General features: G+C 35.0%; 1 protein-coding gene across 2 annotated transcripts in view; it reads left to right on the plus strand.

The window, feature by feature from the left end:
• PDS5B (PDS5 cohesin associated factor B) overlaps positions 1-19,145 on the plus strand; it is a 166,220-nt gene that overhangs the window by 86,931 nt on the left and 60,144 nt on the right. For both annotated transcript variants that reach the window (XM_036743468.1, XM_036743469.1), the window contains exons 18-20: positions 8,608-8,713; positions 11,543-11,703; positions 17,439-17,562. In XM_036743468.1, the coding sequence (XP_036599363.1) occupies positions 8,608-8,713; positions 11,543-11,703; positions 17,439-17,562 (391 nt within the window). The remainder of the gene's footprint in view (positions 1-8,607; positions 8,714-11,542; positions 11,704-17,438; positions 17,563-19,145) is intronic.

Here is a 19,145-nt window from a genome sequence, read left to right on the forward strand (position 1 = left end):
CACAACATGGATAATATTAATTTATGGTTTTCTGTATCAGCATGCTGCTTTTCTTTTTGATTGTACCACTAATGTAGAACACTCTGCTTGCTACTGGGGAAAAGATATGGCTAAATGTGATCCCTACTTTTCTCATGCTAATTTTGTGGTTTATGACAGTCACAAATAATTATAACAAAATAATACCTAAGTATAGTAGACAGGTGTAAACAAAATAAGGTCAGGAAAGGCTTTATTGAGGAAGTGATATTTGAGTTGAACTTTAGAGGAGATGTAGTAATTCATCAAGTTAAAGAAAGGGGAGGCCATTCTAGTCAGTGAACAAAGGGATAGGAACAAAAAATTCCAGGGAATGTGTGTGTAAATGTAAAGTATGTGAAGAACAATAGTTGGCAGTCAGTAATGGGAGAGAATGCTATATTTTGGAGTCTTAAATGCTGCTATGCAGCAGTTGGAAATATACAGTTAAAAGCAAGTGAAGATTTTTCATAGTGTAGTGACACGATTGTCACTACACTATGTGGATTAAATCCACCATTTTGGATTGAGAAGATTATTCTGGCAGTTGCATAAAGCATTGGTTTGCAGTTGGGGAGTATGGAGTTGATAGAAATACAAGTAGATGATAATAAGGACCTGTACCAATTTGGTGAAAGTGGGAATAGAGAGGAGGAGAAAGAGGAGATGTCTTATGGATAGAATTGATAGGAATGATAATTAATTAGATATGAGAGGTGAGGAGAAGGAAACATCAAAGATGCAATCATGAAGACTACCATTGAAAATTTTTTCTAAAGGATTTTTTGGGGAAGATTATAAAATTAGGTTCGTATTATCTTATTCACAAGAATAGAATGAGATATCTTACTAGATGAAATTCTTTCTTGGATGACATATTTTGATAGCAACTCTGTCAAAAAGGAAAAGAGTTTAGTCTGTCATGACTTATTTTGAGGTCATGTGGGCTTTTGGTACTCAAATTAGGCCTTTTCAAGTACTTACATGCTCTTTAATAGAATTTCTTCTAAAATTTTACCAATTATTGAAATCCACTTGTTGATAATTTCAAGTATCCACTTTCTTTATCTTTTTGAAAAAAAGGAGATAACGTTTGTCAGTATTTTTATGTTATCCTACTCACCCTCGTTCCTCAAAGATTCAACAATTGCAAGTTCATTTGGTACCCTAAGTATTATTACCTAATCTTTTATCTCTTGGTGTTCTCTTATATCTTTATTTATCTTGGATTTCAATTCTCTTTTAATCATTTTTGTTCCATTCATTTCACTATACAGCCTTTAATATTAGTGCCTTATATACAACTGGTGCATAATACATTTTTATTATATTGAAAGCTGTGATTCATGGGAAAACAGTAAAAACAACATTTCAATTAATGCCTTTTCTGTACATGTTAAACTGTCATTATGATATTGCTTATGTTTTCCTTCCCTGCTTTCCAGCTGCCATCTTGGCTCCCAGAAGTCTCAACATTCATTTCCTACACTTGGCTTTTTAAAAATCAACTTCACAGAAGCAAGATGGGAGGGGCATAGCAATATGATAGAGCCCATGAAAAATCTGAGGCCCACAGTTAATGAGAAGGCAGAGCCAAGACGGTGGCTGGAAAGCAGGAACTTGCATTAGCTCCCCCTATATTCCCACCTATATGTTCTCCATCATTCTTAATGGGATCAAGAATAGAGATAGAGCTGTTGGTCTGGAAAAGGAAGGGCTGTCTTTCTGAAACAGGAAGGTAATAGGAAAGCATAAGACAAGAGACAGATATATTAAGCTGGATAGAGAGGAAATTTTAGGAAGATGTCATTATTGATGGCTTGCATAGTAAATTATGTGACAAAATTAGTTTTTGAAAACAAGGAAGGTTCCAGGATAGTTTTAAAGTTTCTGAGGGGAAAAGTTATGGGAGAATAGAAAGGGGAGTCATCAAGAAACAAACTGAAAGATTTATTGAGCAGCAGGCAGAATCCACTGATCTAGTTAGCATGGTAAAGCTTTGTCTCTTCATTTTCTCCCTTTCTACTGTCCTTTTCCCCTCTGCTCAAAGACAGGTATCCTCTTCCTTTAAAAATAAAAACATCTTCCTAGTGTTTTAAGTATTCCTCAAAAGAGAGACAGTGGTAGACTGATCTGGAAGTAGCAGTGGTAATCAGATCCCCTCTTCCTTTGAGTTGAAGTGAATGTTCTCTGTCTCTCAAAGTTTGCAAGAGATGTGGTGTTTTCAGGGAGAAAGACAGGTTTAGTTAAAAATAAGCAGTGAATGCAATATTGATTGAAAAATTCTACTACTGATAATTATTATTACTCTGGAGAAGTTCATTAATGCCATCTCTTAAGTTTCTTCCAGACTTCTGTTAGCTGCTATAATTAAATATTTTGACAAACAATCCCTAACTCAGGTAGACATTACTTCATTATCCTTTAGAGCCTAAGGGTTATGGGGAAATTCTCTGAAAAGATGGAGAGAAATCTGATAGTAAGGAAGATTAACCTATCCCTTTATTCCAAATCTCATGTGGAAATCATGGTTAGTAACATACTGGAGCCAATGTGGAGCATGCTTATACTGTGGAGAGTTTGTTGATGTACTCATTGGTTTTTATTGGACTGCGTTTTTCTTCCTCTTTCCTGTAAAGAAGGATTAAAACTCTGTGAAAATGGTTAAGAGAAGGGATGTATTGGGAAATATGAAAATAAAAGATTAACAATTTAAAAAATTCTACAGCCCACTTAAATTCACTACACAATTTATTACTATGCTTTGTGTCATCTAAAATTTTATTTCTTTTGAACTTATGCCTATATCATTATTAGAAGAGTATTTCACTATTTTATTGAGTCTGAGATCACCCTATAATGGTGCTGATTGCAATCAGTCCACACCTAAGTGTTGCTGGTCCTTGAGCTACCATAAAAATCCTTTATGGAAGGTTCATCCAACATAGGGTTTTTCTCTTGGACTCGTATATGAGTAAAATATAATTTATGAGACCCTGCTTGGTTCCTCACATCTATTATTGATGTCCTTTGAGTACTTTTTCATGGTTTTCATATCTTCTGTGATTTTGGCCAGTAGTTTGGTATCTTTTTCCTCTTGGATAGCTTTAGAATTGATCTCTCAGTATCTTGAAATTTGTGCCATCTGGAGCACAGATTTCTTCTGTGTATAACAGGTAGGTCCAGCTACTCTTCTCTTTTTCATTTTGTCAGTTCCATTTCCACTTGCTTCATGTGCCACATTGGGTGCTTAAATATTATAGTTCACTTGCGATAGCTATATTGGCCTAGAGCAATATTGTATTCTAGAAATGTTGAAACATGTTTCCATATTTTTAAAAAATTGGGTAGTATTATCCTTTGAATTTTCTCTTTAAATACTCCTGAATTGATTTAGTTGAATTGAGTTTCACACCAAACTTTCTCTAGACTATTTTTGTCCTCTTTTTTTCTTGCTTTGTTATTAGCTGATATGGCACATACTCTTCTGTAGTTCTCTTCTATGATATTTTTACAAGTCATTTTATGTTCTAAGCAAATGTTGTTCCTGGCTGCCAAGTTTCTCTTTGACATTCTTTTTGGTTTGTCAGGTACTTACTATATGCTAGGCATAGTGCTAAGTGCTGAAGATCCAAAGAAATGTCTTTATCTAGAACCTGTTCTTGGGAAGCTTACGGTGTAAGATGGAGACGACATGCAAATAATTATGCACTGACAAAATTGATACAAGATAAGTTGGAGGTAATCAACAGTGCTTAGTATTAAGGAGTATGTGGAAAAGCTTCCTGTAGATTTTAGCTGGGACTGGAAAGAAGCCCAGGGCATCCAGAAGGCAGAGGAAAGGAGGGGGAGAGCATTCCAGGGCTGGGGGACAGGGAGGAAAAATGCTTAGAGTTGGGAGATGAAGTGTCTGTCTTATCCAAAGAATAGCAAGGAGGCCAGTGTCATTGGATCACAGCTTACATAGGAGTGACTTAAGTGTAAGGAGACTAGACAGGTAGGAAGGAGTTAGGTTATAAAGGGCTTTGAATGCCAAACAGTGACTTTTATGTTTAAATCTGGAGGTAAGAGACAGTTTGGCAAGGATACCAGGTGATTAGTGGTTGAAGTAGTTTCTCTTATGGTTTCATAGTGGTTGCTTTACAGTAGTTAAACTTCCATAGGATATTGTGATAGTTTCTCTTTATGACTATTCTTATATCCATTTCTCATTTTTTGATATGAATGGTTTTTTTGGTTAGGTCATATTTGACTTATTTTAATTACTTCATCTTCATCTGTGTCCTTTCTTCTCATCTAATGAATTATAGCACTGGATTTGAAATTAGGAAAATCTTGATTTCAAATCCTACCTGAGACACTTGATGGCTGTGTGCCCCTTGGTAAACCACTTAACTTCTCTTGCCTCAATTTCTTAATCTGTAAAGTGAGGAACTGTAGTAATTAACTAATAGGATTTTTGTGAGAATCAGATAAGATAATGTATGTTTTCAAACCTTAAAATACCATCTAAACGTTTGATATCGTTCTCATCTGATCTTGATTTTTGCTCTAACAAGTCAGTGGTCCAACGATCCATAAGCAGATTTTTCTTAATGTAACTTTCATATCGGTGACCACTCATTTCTTACTTGTTAAGATATAGTCAGTTTCATTTTTTTTTATTTAGCATTTGCCATGTCTAATATTCTCTTACTTTTGAAAAAAAGTATTCATGATGTGTAGATGTAAAGTTTCTGTATAGTGGTTGCCCACCCAACTTTATGTTAGAATCTGGATACTGTGCATTTTCCATTTAATTGTTTTTTTCCTGTATGGATTCTTAGTCCAATCTCTTGTGTGGCTGTGGAATTCATTGAGGGGACTCTGTCATATACTAGGGCTTGATGAAAATCAGCACAATATCATCAGCAAATAGAATCTGTCTTCCTCCTCTTGCAGTGAGGTCACTCTTTCATTTGGATTATGTATAGGACAGTCTCCTTGACACTGCTGAATGTGTGAAGTGAGCCTGTCTGTCGTGACTGATAATGATCCTCAGGATTGAATGAAGCTGTCTCTCTGATTGCATCTACCAAAGGGTCTGCATGATTTGTAGGGCATTTTGTTGGAGGTGAGACTTTGTAACTATGACTTGCCATTGCTCTTGAAACTATCAGCCATGCAACTGAAGATTCCCTGTGCTCTAGCATATTATTTACAAAAAGCTGCTGTATATTTTTGATACTTCAGTTAATTGGCAAACATTTATTAAATGCCTGTTATGTGCTAAGCACTGTGCCTGGTGATTGGGATACATATAAAAAAAATTTAAGCAGTCCCTGCTTTCAAGGAACTTTTCTTCTGTTGGGGGAGATAACACATACAAGTGTTTATAAAACAAATAAAAGATAACTTACGGAATGAGGAAGGGGGCTGTTAGTTGGCAAAAGAAGAAAGGCTTTGAGTAGAAGGTGATGCTTTAACTGTGAGTCTGAAGTTGGGGATTCTTTGAGGCTCAGGTGTGTAGAGAATGTATTCCAGGCCATGCCATGTGATTAATGCCAGTAAGTTGAGGATTTGAATAAAGATTTTATAAAGATGATGGTATCATCTCCTATTCATATATGTTCTCCTGAGCTCTAACTTACTGTTGTACATTTCTGCTTGGCTATCTCAAATTCATCGTGTCCAAAATAGAACTCACCATTACATCCAGGATCAAATATGAAATTCTTTGGCTTTTAAAGCCCCTTATAAACTGACGCCTTCTGACTTTACCATTCATCTTACAGCTTGCCCTCCTGTACATGCTCTTCAGTTCAGTGACACAGGTCTCCTGATTGTTCCCAGCACAGAATATTCCTTCTTCTCACTCCGGTTATTTTCATTTGTTTTTCCCCATGTCTGGAATCGTTTCCTTTCTTGTATCTACCTCCTGAGTTTCCCTGGTTTACTTCAAGTTTTAACGAAAATCCCACCTTTTGCAAGAAGCCTTCTCAGTTTACCTTAATGTTAGTGCCATCTGTCTTTTGATTATCTTCCTTTTACCCTGTATTTGTACAGAGTTGTTTGCATATTTTATGAGTTCTGTGAGGGTAGCAACTGTCTTGTTTTTATTGTATTCTCAGTACTTTGCACAGTTCCTTTGCACATAGTAGTAGCTACTTAGTAAATGCTTGAGGACTTTCTGCAACTTCAACAGTAATATGAATATCAACCACCTTTTATGTGTAAGACTCTCTGGTAGGTTCTAGGAACACAAATACAAAAATGAAACTTTCTATACCCTTAAGCCTATATTTTCCTTGGCTGTTCCTATACACAAGGAAGTATTATTATACAAGGTAGCTTGAGGAAGAAGAGAACGTTAGTTACTGGGAACATCACAGGATCTTGGTTTTAAAGCTGGAAGTTGGCAGCATTGACCAAGCTTTTCCCTCCTTCCCAACTCGTTTGACTCCCTTAGGTCCTAAAGGAGGTAAGTGATTGACCCAAGTTCACAGAAGGATTAAGTATTAGAGGCAGCATTGATTTAAAGCTGGTTTTCTTATCCAATTAAGAAGTATTTATTTATAAAAAAGCTGCTATATATCTCAAGTGCTATGAACTGTTGGGAGATACAAAGACAAAAATCAGATTCTCTCAGCTCTCAAGGAGCTTATGTTCTATCAGAGAAAGCATCAGGATCAAGGAAGGCTTCACAGGTTAAGGTGGCACATCCTCGGGGCTTTGAGAGAAGATGCAGTATCTGATCCTTTATTAAAGATTTCTGTAGCCTTTCTTAGGCAAAGGTCTGAAACAGAGCTGTCCTTTAAAAAAAATGACACAAAGCTAAGAGGTCAAGCTAACACGTTGGATAACAGCATTCACAAAATTTTTACAGGTTGAAATATTTAGCTTAGTCTAATAAAATAAAATAAAATAAAATTAGACTGGATATGGAGGCCCATGCCTGTAATCTCTGCTACTGAGGAGACAGGAGGCTGTTAGATTGCTTGAATTTTGGGCTTCTGAGCCAGTAGTGTGCCAAGCTGATCAGTTGTCTGAACTGTCTGACACCGATATGAGGAGTTCTTAAGATCAGGAGCGTATCAGGATTGCCCAAGGGGGCAATCTGATCCAGGTTGGAAAGCAGCTAGTCAGATCTCCTTTGCCCATCAGCACTGAATTGGGCCTGTGAGGGGCCCCAGCATTTGAAGCCTGGGGGACATAGGAGAACCCATACTTCCTTCTTCAAAAAAGATTAAATTGAGATGAATATAAAATCTTATATTTGGGTCCAAAAAATTAACTTCAGAATTATAGGATATGAGAGACATGGTTAGATGAGAGTTTGTCTGAAAAAAGATAAGTGGTTTTAGGGGGACAGCAAACATAATAGGAATTAGCAGTGTGATGTAGTAGGCAAAAAAGCTGATATAATCTTGTGCTGAATTTCCAGGAATTAAGGAGGTAATAATTTCTCTGTACTCTGCCTTGATCTTACTATACCTGGAGTATTATGTTCATTTCTGGGCCCCACAATTAAAAAAAGAACATTGGAAAGCTGATGGGTCTCTGGAGGAGGGGGGAACCAGGGCCTTAAACCTATGTTATAGAAGGATTGGATGAAAGGATGGGAATGTTTTAACTTGAGGTATTGGGGAAGAGGACAGGAATACAGAGTATGAGTTCAGGTCTAATATTCGAAGGACTGCTGGGAGGAACAGGCATTAACTTTGTTATGTTTATTCTAGTCCCAAAGGGCAGAACTTGTGGCAATGGATTGGAACTTATAAAGATGACATATGGGCTTTCCTGTCAGAAAAAATTTCCTAACAATTATAACTGCCCTAAAATGAAATAGGCAGGCTCTGAGGATGGTAGTTTCACTCTGTTTGGAGGTCTTCAGGGAGAGGCTGGACGAACATTTGTTGAGTATGTTTTGGTTGAGGTTCCTTTGGGGCATGACTTGGGCTTGTGAGGTTCTTTCCAACTCTCAATTTCTGTCATTCTTTGATTTGTATAATTCGTTTTCTTAATGTTATAGTGAAGTTCTACTGTGTCTTTATCACTGTGACAGCTTTTCACATTTTTGTTTTTACTATGGAAATAGATAATTTTTTTTTCTTTTTTTGGAATGAATAACTTCTATTTTTGATTGTACTCAAAACTCGCCAATTTACTGAACTAAAAATTTTAAATGTTTTTATTTGGATATACTTTTTGGCTCTATAGTGTTGGTAGATTTTAACAAGCCAAATCATTATATCATTCTAATAAAGTTTGATCATCCTAATATTCTCATACATGGTTGTAATTAGTAAACATTGTTATTAGGTTACTTTCTGTGAAAAATAAAATCAGTAACCTTTTAAATATTGTTTCCTTCCTTTTGAATAAATTTAAGAGAAGTGGTATTTCTGAAAAAATATCAGCATTTCAGAACTTCTGTTTTAAATTTGAAATTCTCTACAGCATTTTTCCATATGAAATTATATGAATTCTAATTTGAATGTATGTAAAATATAATTTTTATATATGCATGAACAATTTGAGGATCTGTTTTTTCTTGAACCTTGGTAGTAAGGGGTTATTTTTAAAAGTGGCAACTTCTTTCTTCTTTAGTGCTCTTATTAAGCAAGTGAACAAGTCAATAGATGGAACAGCAGATGATGAAGATGAAGGTGTTCCAACTGATCAGGCAATCAGGGCAGGCCTTGAATTGCTTAAGGTAAGTGTACTTTTGACATTGAGTTCCATTCTTATGTCTTCCCCATTAGAATGTAAGTTCCTTGTGATTTGGGGTTATTTCATTCTTTTAACTTGTATCTTTGGTACCTGTCACATAAATACTTTGTATGTTTAAGGACTGAAACATATTGTTAATGAGTCTGTGTGTAATGGAAAATATGCATTTCTTCCTTTAAACTACTTTTTCCAGGTTTAGAGTTGCTCGGACTATGTAGTACTGTTGTGCAACAGAATTAATTCCCGTTTCATATTCAGTTTAACTTCATGAAATTTAAACTGGTCTATTTTTTATATATCTGTGTGGAACAACAATATTTTTCAAAAGTTATAGTATATTTAAATATCATAACCCTAAATTATACTTGTGGTCTAGTGAAACCTTAAGGCTGTATGTTCCACTTCCCCATAGTCTATTTAACTTACCATGGAAGAGGTCACGGGAGATGTTGCTACAATCTGTGACCCATAATCTTGCCTATCAAGTTTTTAATTGCTTATTATTAACCACAAAAGGAAAAAGAATGGGGATGGCTTTGTGTACATCTATTACTTCTAATGGAAAAAAACACTCAAAACTCTTGTTGTGACTCTACCTTCTAGCTTATGGTAGGTCTATGTTCCTGAGCCTTTGATTTAGTCCTATTTTCAGGAATTTAAAAATGTACAGAAAAAAAAATGTACAGAGCTTAATTAAACAAGGTAATATAATGTAAAGAGCACTGTATTTGTACCCAAGAGAGCTGGGTTTAAATCCCAATTGACACTAGCATGACAAATCATTTAACTCTATGAGTCCCAATTTCCTGTAGAGAAAGACTTGACAGAATCTGGTAGCCATTTGGAAGTGGGTATAGGTACTGTTTGAAAATAGTTCTAAGAAACACAGGGAGAGAAAGGAAGGAATCAAAGAAAACCTTCAGCTTGTGAACTTGCCATTAGGTTTCGAGGGGATGGTTATGCCATTGATAAGAGAGATAATGCATGTTGGAAAGATGGTATAAAGTAATGTATTCAATTTAAAATATGTAATAATAATAATAATAGCTAGCATTTATTATAGTGCTTTAAATTTTACAAAGCACTTTTGCCTATGTTATTTCAGCTGATCCTCAAAACAACGCTGTGAGGCAGTTGTTATTATTAACCCCATTTTACACATGAGGAAACTGAGACTGAGAGAAGTAACTTGTCCAGGGTGACATAGTCATTATTTGAGACAAGATTTACGCTCAGGTCTTCATGAATCCAAGCCCAATACTCTTTATTTTTATAACACTTGCCTGCTTTTATATATCTGAGACAATAACTTGGTATCCAATCTTTTGTAGCCAATTGAAGATAGTGGATTGAGGGTGACAAATTGTGACTAGAAATGTTGATTTGGGGGCATTATCCAGCATGTTAGGTAGGGGACAAAAGGCAGGTTCTGCTTTGCCACTTACTGGTCTGGTTTGGGGAGGATTCATTTAACATCTTTGGGCCTCAGTTTTCTCATCTGTTAAATGAGGAGGTTGGATGAGATAATATAACAACTGACATTTATATAATGCTTTAAAGTTTTCTTAGTCCTTCACATTATCTTACATTATTGATCCTCACAAAAATCATGTGAGATAAGCATTATAGTTATTACCCCCATTTTATAGATGAGGAAAACTGACTTGTGGTCATACAGTTTAATTAAGTGGGATCTGATGCTAGAGTCTTTCCTTCAAGTCCAACACTTTTCCTGCTACCCATCTTGTCTTCTAGATCAGGGCTGTCCAAACTTAGGTTATCTTAGGGCCGCATTAAAATAAAATAATTATTCGAGGGCCGCACCCAGAATAAAAAATACAGTACACTAATAGAAAGTGGGGGAATGCGTGTCATCAATACAACAGGTGAAGGCACGAAGCACAAAAGCAAACACAAAACAACAAAGCGCCAATACAACAGTATAAAGGTAGGTGCATGCTGACTAGTCTGCATCGTATAGACGGAATGCATCCCACAGACCAATTGAAAATTTTGTGTGATATGTTCCATCCATAATGTTGCTTAAAAACACCAAAGAAAATTAACATCAACGAGATTATTTATTAGTGATGGAATTAAAAAATCTAATATTCATTGCATGCAAATTATTATTTTATTTTTTTCACTTGTGAAAATTAAAACCCACAGGCAGGCTGCATAAAATTGCACTGTGGGCCATATTTTGGACAGCCCTGTTCTAGATTGTGTGAAGTTGTGAAAGTGTTTGAGCTTTCCAAAAGCTTTTGATCTTTACTGACAGGGGCCAAAAACTAAGCATTGGAGAATGGCTGGTATTAAAATAGACAAGAAAGAATAATCAGTAAGTTGGGAAGAGAAACAGGCCAATAGACTGTATCATGGTTACAGAGTTTGAGTATGAGTTGTTATCCATCATTAGAAATTTGTAACAAGTAAGGTGGGGGAAGTGAGAAGTTGATAGTGTGATAGTTTCATTTAAGTAGTAGTCTTAAATTATCATTTGAAGGATTTTTATAAGTACATTCTGGATGATAGCATTATCAAACTTAGATGACTTATTAAAGTGAGGTTCTAAAACTTTTCCTTGATCTCTTGAAAACTAAGACCAGCTCTCCACTGTTTGGGGTAGTTTAGCTATCATATCAGTGGAATGAAGAGTCATAAACTAAAGTTAACAATGTCTTTTCCACTCTTCATAAACCCAGTGGCAGTACGTCTGTTAGATAACTATCTCTGGTTTGGTAAAGAATAATATTTGCACATTTATGAAGGTATACAAATGTAATAAACATTTAAAAATAATTTTTTTAAGGTACTCTCATTTACACATCCTATCTCATTTCATTCGGCTGAAACTTTTGAATCTCTTCTGGCTTGTCTAAAAATGGATGATGAAAAAGTAGCAGAAGCTGCATTACAAATTTTCAAAAACACAGGGAGCAAAATTGAAGAAGACTTCCCACATATCAGATCGTGAGTTGAATTTACTCCATTTGTGTTCACCTTTTAAGCAAGTAGAATACTTCTCATACAACTATTTTTTTCTAATTTTTTGCTTTTCTCAAAAAAATTTAATCATAAACAGTCTCAGAACTTTTGTTAACTAGAGCAATAGTATGATTTAAAACTTAAAATGTGTTTTTCTATTTGGGTGGAATTTGAAAAAACCCTAGAAACTCATAGCAATGTTTTCTGTGATAAGGGTTGGAATCTCTTGCACAAGACTGACTCCTTGTCAGTGGCAAATACTGTGTCAGATAATATTGAGTTCAGAAAGATAATTTATGCTTTGGTGCTCTTACAGTCATTGGTCCCTTTGAGAGTTCAGGTGTAAAAGTTTTTATAAGAGTAATTGAGGAGCTTTAAACAGTAGTGTTCATCTATTCTTGAAACATTTTTTAAAAATCACTAAGCTTTTCTTTGCTTTTTTGCTGTAGAATATTTCCATTAAGAGTGTGTGTGTGTGTGTGTGTGTGCGCGCGCGCGCGTGTGCATGCACACACGTTCAGGGGAGTAGAAGGGAAAGGATTTAACAATGAATTAAATGTTGGCTCAAAAGGAAACATTTAAGCATTATTAAATTAGGCTTGTCTAATGTCTCAAAGAATAATGTAAAGAAGAACAACATGAGAATTCTTTAATGTCAATGGGATTTTCAAGAGTGAGATTGTAAACTCATAGGTGCACATTTAACTTTTCAAAGTCAATTTCTAGACCCACATCATTTCCAAGTATATGTACCACTCTCAGGAGTTTTTCCACAGGAATTTCACAGCAAAGTAAACTTCTGTTTCAAATGTAAAATATGAATCATGGGAATAAAAGTAGGCAAGCTCTTACCCAATACATTTCAGTTCAGGACAACAAACTTTATTTCCTTTAAGCCTTTATTTTATGAGAGGCACTGAAGCATAAAATTTAAAACAAAAAAGCCCTTCCCTACTTGAGGAGTATAGACTACTCAGAGAGAGTTAGACATTTTCACAGAAGAGGTGAAACAGTGACCTCAAGATATTTACTGAGGGGAAGAGATCACTTTTTGGCAGGCTAATTAGAAGGCTTTATGAAGGAAGAGGCATCTGAGGTAGACCTTGAAGGAGAGGAAGTATGTCAGTAGACCAATATGGGGGCAACTTTGAAGGTGGGATAGGAATGAAGAAGACTTTTACAGGCTTGGGAGCAGCATGGGTGGAAGAGAATAGGATAGGAAGGATGAGAAATGGGGAGGAGCAAGGGAGATGCCCAATTTTATTGGAGCATGAAGTTTGAAAAGAGAATACAGTGAAATAAAACTGAAAAGATAAATTGAAGCTACAATATGCATGGTTTTGAATACCACGCTAAAGGATTTGTATTTTTTATAGGCAATAAAGAGACACTTAACAGTTTTTTGAGTGGAGAAATTCTGATTAGATCTGTGCATTAAGATGGTTCTTTAATGTGGATGGGATGGATGGGTTATTTTAAATTTTATACTTCAGTGCCTCTCATAAAATAAAGGCTAGGAAATAGCAGAAGCAGTGACTCTAGTTAGGAAAATTAAGGTGATTCAGCTTCTGATTTGGCATATTAGGTTGGGAAGGAAGAGAGATGCTTACACCTAGACTATCTATAGAATTGACAGGACTTAACAACTGATTGGGTTTGGAAGTGATGAAGGAAAGAGTAGAGTCAAATATGCTTGAGGATTCAAGTCTGGTTGGCTTTGATAAATGGTGGTGCCATCAACAGAAATAAGGATATTAGGTGGATGGACAGGCTTTAGTGGCAAGGAAAGAAGAAAGGAAACAAGCATTTGTTAAGTGTTTGTTACCTGCCAGGCACTGGGCTAAATAATGGGAATACAAATACAAGCAAAAAGAAAGACAGTCTCTGATCTTGAAGAGCTCACATTTGAATTTTGGGGTGGGGGTGGGATTGGAGGACACTTTCCAATATAAGTGAAGGACTGTTTGCAAATTCCTGCAGAAATAATCAGTATTTTGGAGTGCAGTAGTATATTTTGGTGCTCATTGACCAAGTGAGAGATGCATTTTACTTCCACATGTTTTTACCTTGAGTTTGATTCTCCCTGTTTCTCCCTTCCCTTCCTTTTCCTTTGGTTCTCTCACCATCCCTCTGTCACACTCTCATTGTTTCTTTCTCCCTTCTTGATTTTTCCTTTTTACCAGTCAGTATTTTATTTTCCTCTTTCATTTCTGCTCTCTTTCTTTTCAGCTCTTTCCTTCTAGGGAACACTTATGATATTATTGGTACAAGGAACTCCCTTTTTCACTGGTGGTTAGCATTTTCTCTGAAGCTTAGAGTCTGAGAGAATTGTAATGAGAGATTAAGTAACTTGCAGAGAGTCTTAGTGTGTATTGGAGGTAGGACTTGGACCTGTTTCCCTAGTCTTGAGGCTAGCTCTTGATCCATTAGAGCCATATTGCCTCTTCTGTCTCCTGAATATTTATGATATGGAATGTTTGAAAAATGTTATTTCTATTTATTAGATATGTTTTATCATCTCATTTTTAATTTTAAAATTGAGTGTGTGTGTGTGTGTGTGTGTGTGTGTGTGTGTATAAAAATTACTTTTCACTTGTGTGGCCATCAGTGAGTATTTATTGCTTAGTCACTGACTTTTGATAGCAGGGGGAAAAATTCTGGATTCTTGTGTCCTTGTGTTCTAGTTTCTATAATGCAACTCAATCTAAGAGAAAGGGGGTTTATTTATACCTCAGACAGTTAGATAGTAGTCATCATCCTTCAGTGGTTAAATCTCTCAGATAATTCTCTTTATCTTTTTATATATTCAGTTACTTTCTAACTTAGGACAGTTACTTAAGGATGTATCATTCTTCCTAGTAGATAATTTGTACCAAAAGGACATCATAAGGCAGGTAAATCCAAATGGCTTAATTATACTAAAAGATAGTTTTGGGGGTTTTGGGATTTTTTTCCCTAAACAATTATAATGGTATGTATTCCCAGGAGTAACATTATAGGAAATCTTTGACATATCATCATAGGCATTCTTAGATTCTGAGGCCTTCATACTATCATGCAACTCAGAAATTATTACTTGCTATTTAAACTCCCATTTAAGAGATGTTGTTACTGCCCTCTGTAGTTTCAAGGAGTATCTTTCCGAAAAAGACTTCATGCGGGCTTACTTGTATGCCTATTTGTTCATTCTTTGAGCTCCCATCATTATCTGTATTATAAAATAGGCCATAACTACCTTATATTAAAATATAAATTTTTATATAAAAGCATAATAAACTGTTGAATATTGGACCTTTGGGGGGCTGATTTTAGTATTAAGTGATTGAAAAAAACTGTTCCTTCTAAAATCATTTAAGGCCTATAATTAACCAACAATTGTTTATTAATGATTCTAATTTGTTTGGTCCAGTACTAGATGCGAGGTCTTTAACCATTCCATCTTATGAAAATTTGCTCTCATGTTCCAAATTCAAGTTACCTTCTAACTTAGGCTTCTCCCCAGTAAAAAATTGCTCTAAACAGGAAAAAAATGTAGACATTTAAATAATTATTTAAGTACTTTTAAAATGCTTACTGTGAAAGATTTCTTTATATATTTCTTGCAAATTAAATTAAGGTGTTTTCATTTTCCCAGTCTTTCCACAATATGCCATCTTTTAATGACCAAACTGCACTTAGATTTTCTATAGTTAGACTGCATGGAATCATAATCCTAACTGACCTACCTATTTGACTATGAGAAAATTCTTCAACCTCACTTGGTTTCTGTAACTGTAAAGTGAAGGAATTAGATTTAATGGAAGAACTTTCTAATGCTCCCATTTAATTATTTTTTCATTAATTTTTTTTTCAATTATCAAACATTCATTTTCCTCCTCTTATCTGCTCACCCCAACCCCATCCCATCCCAAACAAGAAAACAAAAAAACAAAGCAAAACCATTGTAACAAATATGCGCAGTCAGCCAAACAAATTCTCCTATTGGTCATGTTCAAAAATGTATGTCTTATTCTGCATATTTACTCTCATCTTTTTGTCAGGAGTCAATTGGCATTTTTCATCTTCAGTTTTCTGGAATTGTGGTGGATCATTGCATCGATAAGAATCAAGTCTTTCAGAGTTGTTCATTTTTACATTGTTGTTAGTTGTATAAATTATTCTTTTGGTTCTGCTCATTTCACTCTACAGCAGTTCATACAAGTCTTCCCAGCTTTCTTTTGAAACTTTAGCTTCATTTCTTACAGTATAATACTATTCGATTACATTTATATAACAAAATTTATTTAGCCATTCCCTAATTGATAGTTTCTTTGCCACCACCAAAAGAGTTACCATACATATTTTTGAATATACAGAACCTTTTCCTCTTTTGTTGATGTCTTTGGGATATGGGCCTAGTAGTGGTATCATTCTGTCAAATGGTAGGCGCAGTTCAGTAAAATTGTCCATTTTATCTTTTGCGATCTGATTTATCCCTTGCTTGGACATGAACTCTTGCCCTATCCATAGATGAAGTGACCCTCTATGTACCATCCAATTCTAAAAATTTTATGATTCTGTGAGTAGAAAAAAGTATTGCCTATACTTAGATTAGTATGGTGGTGGTATTATGAAGACTATATGTAATTATTATTAAAAATAATAATAATTAGAGCCCATTTATATAATATTTTATAGTATACAAAGCACCTCTCTGACAATAACTGTAAGGTAAGGTAATGAATATAGTATTTCTGCTTTACAGAGATGAAAACTGAAATTCAGACAGTAAGCTATGGCACACAGTTATTAAGAGTAGAGTTTGGTTATAGTGTCTCCTCCATAACAAACTACCTCCCTGAAAGTTCTAGACCACTCTGCATTTATTAAAAGTCTTTCATTCATTCATTCAACAAATATCCATTGATCACATCCCATTTATAAAACATTCCCTTGTGCATAAAGTAATATGACATTTCTTCACTTTAAGGAGCTTATAATCATGTAAGGGAAACAGAACACAAAGATAAATGTTTATAATACAAAAAAATTATGGATAACTTCCATATGAATTCTACAGACTGAGAGGTGTAGGCCTGTGGAGAAAGAATGGATTGCTTTTATTTGGCATGGCAACGAAGGTATTTTTATGTGGAATTTAAATGAAGCCTTGAAGGATAGGAGAGGAATTTGATAATTGCAGTGTATGGAAGGAAATTCCAAACAAAAACTTAGTGTGGAAATTTGTGAATATGATGGATGCTGGGGGAGCATTCCAAATTGATGGATGTTGAGTTTGTATTATGGATCAGTAAGTGATTAGAATAGAGAGGTAAATTAGAACAAGCAAGGTAGTGAAGACCTTGAAATGAATACTAGGCTAAAAAGTTTAACCTGGGTTGTGTAGATAGTATAAGGTGATAGGAGCATAGTTGTGGTGGGAGGAGCAGGACTGAACAGATAATGGAAACAGTGGGCCATAAATGTTATATTTAATATTGTTATTTAATTAAAAAATCCATTCTTCTCATTTTCATGTATAAAGAATGAAAAAAAGTAGAATCTATTACCCGAAAGATTAGTTTTCACTACACATGAATTTATACTAAAATTTATTTTGAGTAGACTTCTGGGAAATTTGTCTATAATTAGGATACTTTAAATGCATATAAGATAAAACATAAAGTATATGTCTAATTTTCCTTCCTATTTACCTGTTCTATTTCTTAATTTTATTTTAGGGCATTGCTTCCTGTTCTACATCACAAAGCTAAAAAAGGACCTCCACGTCAAGCCAAATATGCTATTCACTGTATCCATGCAATATTTTCCAGTAAAGAGACACAGTTTGCACAGATATTTGAGGTAAACAAATTCCTTAAAAAGTCTGTTTCCTACATTTTGATTATATAAAAATGTATGATTTTGCTATATGGTCAAGACTTGGGATATTTTGTCCTATTGAATGTTTGTTTTCTAGTGTTTTTGGAATGCATGTGTTTGGAAAATTTATAGATCTCAATGCAAAAGTTAGGAAAGTACATTTTTGTGAGTATATGAATAACTTTTAAAATTAATCTTTAACAAATTGAAGTGACTTGTGGAAAGAAATTTGATTATGCTTTCTAATCCATATCTTTTATTGTTGATGGTAATTATTTAGGAAGAATTACACACACACACACACACACACTCTGTCTCTGTCTCTCTCTCTCTCTTTCTCTCTCTCTCTCTCTCTCTCTTCCTCTTTCTCTCTCTCTCCCTCTCTCCCTCCCTCTCCCTCCCCCTCTCTCTCTCCCTCTCTCCCCCTCTCCGCCCCCTCCCCTCCCCTCCATGCTTACATAAATTAATTATGGAAGTTCAATTAATCAACAGGTATTTAATATACACACTGATATCATGCAGTGAATAAAAAATCCCTGCTAGTAAGGAGCTTACATTTTAACAGATTATACAATAATCACGTATGTGAACATATGCAGAATAAATATAAAGAAAATAAATACTGATATATTTAAAAATAATTAAATACAAAGTACTTTGAATGGGAGGTCACTAAAAGTTGAGGGGATTGGGAATGTAGAAAGTAGTGTGCTGCATCTTGAAGGGCAAGAAGCATTCTATTAGACAGAGGTGAGGAGGGAATGCATTACACGTATTAGGGGATGGCCAGTGCAAAGACACAGAGACAGGAGATGAAATGCATGTTAAGAACGAAGTGAAGGCTGCATTTTCTGAACCGCAGGTTGTAGGAGAGTCATAAATGTACATTGAAACTGAAAACATAGATCAGGACCTGGTTGTAAAAGGCTTTTGAAAGCTGATTAGGGGAATTTATATTTTAACCTAGAAGCAGTAGGGAACCACTACAGTTTATTGAATGTTCATGGTTAGATCTACTATTAATGAATGAATAAAGTCTGTTGGAACATATTTTTGAACTCTGGGTTTTATTGGGAATTTTTTTTTTAATATAAATGATCTACTGACATTGTTAATAAGTAATTTCTTTAAAGTAGTTTGTTTTGTATTATTAAGTGACAAACATGACATTATCAAATTAGCTGAATATAGCTCTTGGAGAATACTCATTAAGGTAAAATGATTCCATTGGTGAAATGCTCCTTACTTTCCCAGGCAGCTCTCTAACACTCCAAATTGTAGAGCAGTGTCCACTCTGCATTGGTGAAAGGAGTTACTTCAGTAGAAGTTCCCTGTACTGACAAAGTCACAGATTTTTAATATATTCAAAATAAACACCAAATAAAGTAGAGTAATTTTATTAGAACAAATAAAAATACTCCACTAATTTTTTTTTATGGTTTAGAATAATATTTAGCCTTCTTGTGGGCTTTAATTTTATTATACAAATATAAGCTGTTATCTGGTACTTTGCCAATTGGAGGTCTCTGGAAACTAGCATTTGTGATTTTCAAATAAAAATTTTT

This window comes from Trichosurus vulpecula, chromosome 2 (assembly GCF_011100635.1).
Source record: "Trichosurus vulpecula isolate mTriVul1 chromosome 2, mTriVul1.pri, whole genome shotgun sequence".
Classification (NCBI taxonomy): Eukaryota; Metazoa; Chordata; class Mammalia; order Diprotodontia; family Phalangeridae; genus Trichosurus; species Trichosurus vulpecula.